Raw genomic sequence first — 7,952 nt, forward strand, 5'->3', positions numbered from 1 at the left:
TATAATTCAGTTCCTCTTTGTTTTCCTTTTCAAATAAGTGTGTCTTGGGGTTTGTGTAAAACCCAACTACTGTCCCTTCTAGACCCATCAGCACATTCTGTTTAGCATCCTCTCATAATTGTTGCTGAATATCAAAAATCCCTCATTCCTATCTAAGTAGTGAATTTCATTAATTATACACAATGTCAAACAAAGTTGCTCACTTCTCACCTTTTTTTAAATATATGGATGCCCCTTCTCTCTCTCTCTCTCTCTCTCTCTCTCTCTCTCACACACACACACACACACACACACACACACACACACACACACACACACACACACACACACTTGCCCATGACAGCTTGCTTTCTGTTGCTCTTTCAATGCCTCTGTCTCTCCTCATGCAGTCAGTGGTTCTGACACGTTCATCTTGACTGTAATGTTCCAAAACCACTCAGTGAAACAGTGAGTGCTTCAAAAGCATGGTGTTCCCTTTTTAGCTGTGACCACCTTAATGTATTTGCAATTAATTCACACTAGTATGATGTGGAAGCTTTACGCTTTCTGTGTACCGAAATGGACTTTCCAGTGAAGCTGAGATGTCTTGTATCCTATATACGTGTCTATCCCCAGATTCTTGAATGAGGACGAGCAACGTGGAAAACGCATATTAGGCTGGAAATGTGTCTGATGGAGGAGTTTTCAAGTAGACTCCATGAAACCCAAGAGAACTACATGCTAAACCAGAGAAGAGCGAGAGTCTAATCCTCGACCATCTGTCTGTGGCCTCTGTGTTCCAAACTCTAAGACAATACAAGCAAGTCATCTGCCAAAAAACATCAGACACGGTGCCAGATTACACACTGCGATGAAATTCCATACATATGTAAGTTTCATAGGGAAGTAATGTGACACACATGACCCTGACTCCGACATCTGTTTCGTTTAGCATGTTTGGCCTGGTTACACATCCGCTTTGGAAGTACTCCAGGGGAATGATTAAATGGATTAAATACTAATATTTCCACCGTGCATTTAGTAAAATCATACTCTTGGCGCATCTGCACATATTGCTGGGAACAGCAGTCTCTTGAGACTCCACCCCCCCATATTACTCCTGTGGCTAATTTCAACCACCTATCTGTACCAGCTGCGTGTGGATTTAGCAAAACTGTCATGGCAAAAATATATATTAGACTCCACAAAAGAACCTCCTTTTCCAAAAAGTCCAAAAAAAGCCTTGTTTCTCCTGCCTCTCCCTCCCAGACGTGAGGTGCCAAGGTGTAAAAAAGCTGCCTGCATTGTTGTGTCAAGCATGAGGTGAAAGATCGCAGCTCCGACAGGGAGGCAGGCCCTCACCAAAAAAAACTGCACATCAAAGACGAGAATACACCAACATGCAAAGACGGTTCAGTGCCATTCATGTTGGCATCGCTGCCGTCCTGTCAGCGAGCCAAACCAGCATCAGGGAGCCAAGTGCCGACACACTTAAGCCAAGAAGAGATACACTCATACATAAACATGTCTATATCGTATCTAGGTTAACTTTGTCTGGCCAATCTGCTCTGGTTTCTCTACCCTTAATCTCCTCCGTGCATTAACACGGTGGGAGGTACTGCACATAATACCATAGGATTTCCATTCCGTTGCACTGGTTGGGAACAATGAAGCTGGTAAACAACAGTTAGACAACCAGTATCATCTAAGGTTCATTGAAAGAGAATATGAAGGGGGTTTGTCCGATTTGTAAGGTGTTTTGGATTGAATTGCCTGGTATTCCGTGACCAAATGTAATGTTAATTGTAAATTTAGGTTTTGGTCCTGAATGGGTCCCCAGTCAATAAGCCCTCAGTTCCACTCAACTGCTAAATTTTGCTCTCACAGGAATGAAAAAATGGATGCAGCATTTAATATAAATATGCATGCTGTTGCTTTAAACACATTGCATTATTTTATATATATACATATAATAGCTTAACTATTATTGGGAATGTAATGTACATATGTTATGTGTTATATGTTAGTGTTAGTTATATGTTAGTCTGCACAGTTTGGCTTTCCATCTTTAACAATGTGTCCCTTTACAACTTTCAATATTTAGGTTAGTATTGCACCCAGCTAATGTTAGCTTCTGAGTCATCAGCAGTTCCTGAACACTCTAGCGTCATCGTAAATGATGATGTGGTAATGGCAAATGATCAGTCAAAACAATGGAGTCAGGCATCGGGTAACACCAGTCCACTTGAAAAATAGCGGAAACTAACACAAAACTGCTTATGGACTAATGGATTAACTATTTTCATTGCCCAGCAACACAGATATTTCTCCCAAAGAATTATACCATTGATTGTAATGGTATCAATGCAAGCTGCCTGTGCTACATCAATGTGGGGGATGCCGTCAATAAGAGAAATAATTCATTCATTCATTAATCAAATTTCTTCCTTATGGTAATCAAAACATTGGGCAAATAAATATACAATTCAAAAGTGTTGAACTATTTTAGTTGCTACCCACAAACACATTTCACCCCTCAAATCAGTTATGATCATTTGCCAGTGGTAGCAAAATTCCATCAACACCAGTGTAGGGGATGCAGTTTATATAAAGACATAAATATTAGGTTTCTATTTATACATGGTAATTACAACTTTAATCAAAGTCTCCAATTTAAACCAAACATCATGAGCATAAGCTGATTTCTTAGCAAACACTCATTTAACACTTTTAATTTCAGTTGGGCTATGAGGGCTTTAATTGCACTCTGTACACTAGGGTTTTACAAAAAAAAGATTATTAACATGTATAGATCACATTTCAGACTCCACCCAAAGCCTGCATTGATCGCACACAGGCTGAGCTGCATTGACAGGACTATACCCATTGATCAGCTCCTACTGGTTGCGGGGTTGCAGGATCCCAGTGTAACCAGTACATTGATCCAGCAAAACAGAGAGGGATTAGACAGTGGTGAGCAGAACATTGATCCCCAGCTGCATCCAGGGGCACTCCTGTCCCGATGGGTCGGGGAGATCCATCCCCCAACTCCTGCTCTCGTCACTTCTCCTCCATCTCCCCCCTCCTTCACTCTGCTCGCTCAGCCATGCATCAGTATTGTGTCCTTCTGACCATGTGCTGCTCTCTCACAGTGAATGAGTCTTGACTGGTGAGAGGCACCACCCAAAACAGCAGCAGCAGGGAGCCTCCTATTACTTACAGCTGCCTATGCTGTGAAGCTACTATACTCACAACACACTGGTGCAAGTCATCAACCTCCACCGCTGGCTTACTTATTTACAAATCAAAGACCTGCATTAGTATTAAACTACTATAGTGTGCTTTTGTCGTCTCCTCTGCAGCGTGCTTGTATTTACCCCGCTTGAGCCACATGCAGCTCCAGCGCACACACCATTTCATCAATTGCACTCATGTCAAACTGTGATAAATGAGTCTAATAGCGGAGCAAGGCAGCCGAGGAGTCCCAGCTGCCTCGGCAGAACAGGGGACGGCCAGCACAGGCCGCTCCTCTAACTCCCAGTCTGGGGGTAAAGAGACATTCACCTCAGGGACTGCAGTAAATATGTTACCCCACTACACGGTAGCAAGATGGCTCCAATGCATCAACCTCTGCCACATGCATGTCTGCAAGGAACAAGGCCGAGGAACTTTTGCATTAAATGAACGTTCTGTTTCTTCGCAGGACGTTATGATGAAATCATAATAAGTGAGCAAAACAATCAATGCAAATAAATGAAAAAAAAGAAACACAAAAAAAGAACACTTTAAGCAAGTTCACCAGCTTTCCCTCTCGCAGTTTTGTACACAAACATTTGCACATTAATATTTCATCAAGACTGCAAGAGTGGCAGTGAATGGGACATCCATCCCCCCCCCCCCCGCAAGGTGGGGAAAGAGTGGACAGGATGGACCATACCTGTTTGCCAGATGTACAAGGGTTTAGTTTCCACTGCAGTTTGTGCATCCAGCTCCCAGATGAAGAGAAAGAGCAGCGCTATCCTCCAGAGAGAGAGGAGCGGGGCTCCTCTTGAAACCCCCAGCATCCCCACGGCTCTGCCGGCCAGCCCCATGGCCACCGCACGTCAAGTACTGTAGTTCCCAATGCAGCGAAGGGGGAGAAAAGCAACCCTGGCCACGCGGTAAAGAGCTAGACTGAAGTGTGTGCTTTCTGCTTTGTCCACACCAGTGCATCCGAGAAGAGGTAATCCCGGGCGGACGGGGCAGAGGGCTCCTTTTGCTCTCCTCGTCCTCTCTGTTTCGCCTTTCTCTCTTAGATCCTTAATGAGGGACAGCGGGGTCTGTCAGTAATAAAAAAAACAGGGAACAATAGATCCCTAAGCCTAGCCTGCTGCTGCTGCTGTATGTCGGGTTGATGCAGTGCCTCCCTCCTCTCCCTCCCTCCCTCTCCCTCTCTCTCTCTCTCTCTCTCTCTCTCTCTCTCTCTCTCTCTCTCCCTCTCCCTCGCTCTCTCTCTGTCTGTACACACGTCTACCCTCTCCAACCCCCCCTTCCTTCTCACTCTTCGCTCATTCCCTTGTCACACCAGGGAGCTCGATGGGGCAGAAAATAACAACACTCGATCAAGTCGATAGACAAAAACTGCTACGGAAAATGTAAATTCCTCATTTGGCAAAAGGATGAGGTTGTGGAGGTAGTTTTCTGTGTCTTTAAAGCATGCCAAACCACAGTGTTGGTAACTACATTAAACAAGTCAATGAACACATGAGGTGAAAATTCTCTCCAACTAATTGGAAGCTAAATTCATCTCTTGCTGTCCCTCCCTATCACTCACTTCAAAGAGTCAAGTCAGAAATCTTGCCAGTATCTTAGACAGTCTCCTTGTCTGCTTACTACCATTCAAAAAATATTGTCAAGAATCAGAGGAGTACTGTAAAAGGGAGGAAGAATTATCCATGCCTTTAATCGTTCCTTCAGTAGATTGGATTATTGTAATGGTTTGTTCACAATCAACTCAGCCACGTAAACTTATTCAGAATGTCACTGCCAGGGTCCTAATGAAAAACTAAGAAATACAACCATATTACACCTATCCTGACACCGTTCTCCACCTCTTCCTCTCCCTCCGAGGATTGACCTCAAATTCTTGCTGCTCTTCCAAAAATCAGTCCTTGGCTCTGTCGCGCTTGTGCCACATGAACTTCCTAAAACCGTCATCTGGGAGAATGCTACTGGTTGTCCCAGTCAGAACACAAGCATAGCGAACCAGCATTTTGCAGCACTTAACCTCCCTGATTATATTAGACAAGCTCGACTCTGACTGATTTAAAATCAAAGCTAAAAATCTGCCAATTTTACACTGCCCACTCCAACCTATTATAGCTTACAACAAATCCTATTAGCTTACCTCTTAAACTGCCCTTTATTTAATTTGTTTTTTTGGGGTTTTTTTGTTTTTCGTTTTTTTGCTTATTTTATTTAATTGGATTGTGCATCTTAATATTGCACAACTGACACAGTCAACCACCAAATCCTCTTCTCCACTCAGCTGAATTTGGCATTGCTGACTCTAACCTGGTTCACATCATACCTGACAAACTGCACCTTTCAGGTCACATTGAATGGCTCCTTGTGCAAACCCTGCTTTCTGGAAACTGGTGTCCCTCAAGGCTCAGTATTAGGATAGCTTCTGTTTTTTACTATACACTAGATCACTAGACTCTGTCATCACATCACATGGATTGTCTTACCTCCGTTATGCAGACAACACCCAACTATTCCTCTCTTTTCCCCAATCCTCCTCCAACACCAATGTTACAATGCGCATCTCGGAATGTCTGGAAGACATCTCTGCTTGGACAGCTGCGCATCACCTAAAACTCAGACTTAACAAAACTGAACCCCTCTTCGTCCCGGGGAAAGACTGCCTTCTCATTGACCTGTCAGTCATTGTCGCTGATGTTATGGTATTGGCTTTGTTGACGGGGAGGAACCTGGATGTAAACCTTGACGACAGACTGTCCTGCGCACCCAACATCACTGCTGTGGCCCAATCCTGCAGATTTGCCATCTACAACATCCACAGGCTCCAGGCTTTTCTCACGAAGGACGTAACTGGGCTGGACTCCCAGCCTGCGACTTTACCACTGCAGCATATCCGGAATGTTACAGCGTGCCGTGTTTTCAATCTACCCAGTTTCTCCCATGTGACCCCCTTCCTCCGTTACCTCCACTGGCTTCCTGTTGCAGCTCACATCGGATTCAAGACGATGGCGCTGGCCGTCAAGGCCATCAACAGTACTGCACCCGTCTACCTCCAAACACTGGTCAGACCACACGCCCCAGCGTGAGCACGTCACTCTACTACATCAGCTGGCCGGTGGTACCGCCATCACTGAGAGCAAACAAAGCCCACTCAGTTAAGTCGCGACTTCTCTCTGTTTTGGCAAATCAGGGGTGGAACAAACTCTCAACCAATGTCAGCACAGCGGAAATACCCTACATCATCTGCAAAAATACTTAAGACTCATTTATTCAGACTTCACCTCAACCCCACATGACATAGCTCCCTCCCTGCCCCAAAAGTATATTTAAAAAAAAGGATATGCACCTAATGTATCCTTGATAAATAGCAGCTACAATCTTAAGATGAGGGCTTGACTATTTTTTTCTTTTTTTCTCTATTGATGGTGATATGTTTTGGTTTCTTTCTTGTGACAAATGTACTTATCGTAAGTTGCTTTGGACAAAAGCGTCTGCTAAATGCCCTCAATGAAAATGTGAATATGGTGGTATTTATTCACTCATCATCCAGTGATTTAAGCTGCACAAGTTAACTGTTAAATTCTGTGTCTCTTGTTTTTCCAGCCTGTACTTTTGCACCTTTGAATCTTTCACTGTTGCTGTATGTTCATCCTGTGCAGCACATGAGTTGCCTTGGTGGATGTAATGTACTATACAAATAAAACTGCCTCGCCTTAATTAAAATCTATTTGAAACTCAAACTTGACAACAGCAAAAAAAAATGACTATGACTGATGAATTTCTAAAAAGAAAATCTTAGAGTTATGACATTTTCTAAGATTGATTCCTTAAAATTAAGACGAGATCCTTCTGAACAAAAAGAAAGTTACTCAGAAAGCATCTTAGCCCCTAAGTGAGCTCCTTAGGTAAAAATGTGTTAAGTGTAGGGAGAAGGACTTTTAAGAGCCTTAGGAGTTTCCTTAGGAGGAAAAAATGGTGGAAATACAGAGTAGAGATAAATATTCTCCTAACACTGAATGCCAGTGAGTCAATAAAAAAAAATAATGTTTAAATGGTGGAGGGATAATGTTTGAGGTTGATATAATAGATGCACTCACATCCCTTGCTCAGAGTTGTGGGTTATCTGGCTACTTCTGACTACTGTCCTGAACAACTTTTGATTTCTCAAAATCAGTATTTTTAAGAATCCTCCTTTTTCCTGATTAAAAAGCCTGATGCAGAAGATATTATTTATGAATATATGCAGGCCTAACATGTCCTTCTAGTGTTTTTCCATTCTTTTCCCTCACCTGTCCTTTCCCTGCCTCGCTCCAACTCCACTTCATCCCCTCATTAGCGCTTGTGTGTGTGTGTGTGTGTGTGTGTGTGTGTGTGTGTGTGTGTGTGTGTGTGTGTGTGTGTAGTCTTTGTGCCACGTGATGTCTTTGTCAGATTGATATGTTTCTCCTGTGTCTTTCCCGTGTTTTACCTGAGCCTGTTTCCTCCAGTGTCTGCTTCTGCCTTTTTACACGTCTTTTTCCTTCCTTTCCATTAAAAGCTTATCTTTAGTTCCTCATCCTGCCTGTCTCCCTTGTGTTGCTGCATTTTTGTCCTCACCCTCTCTCAAAACCATGACATGAAATGTATAAAACCAAACACTGTTTAGTATTTTGAATCAGATATGGCCAGATATTCACAGCTGGTGAAGCTGCGGAACAGCAACAACAGATTTTCAAGTGAAATGTGGAGAC

General features: G+C 43.2%; 1 protein-coding gene across 1 annotated transcript in view; it reads right to left on the minus strand.

The window, feature by feature from the left end:
- The window catches only part of LOC119014932 (thrombospondin type-1 domain-containing protein 7A-like), a 133,610-nt gene extending 129,270 nt beyond the window's left edge, over window positions 1–4,340 (minus strand). The window contains exon 1 of the mRNA XM_037090385.1: window positions 3,917–4,340. Coding sequence (XP_036946280.1) covers window positions 3,917–4,070 — 154 coding nt within the window. The 5' untranslated portion in view covers window positions 4,071–4,340. The remainder of the gene's footprint in view (window positions 1–3,916) is intronic.
- Between the last annotated feature and the right edge of the window lie 3,612 nt (window positions 4,341–7,952).

The sequence above is a fragment of the Acanthopagrus latus genome, chromosome 3, assembly GCF_904848185.1.
Source record: "Acanthopagrus latus isolate v.2019 chromosome 3, fAcaLat1.1, whole genome shotgun sequence".
In the NCBI taxonomy this organism is placed as follows: domain Eukaryota; kingdom Metazoa; phylum Chordata; class Actinopteri; order Spariformes; family Sparidae; genus Acanthopagrus; species Acanthopagrus latus.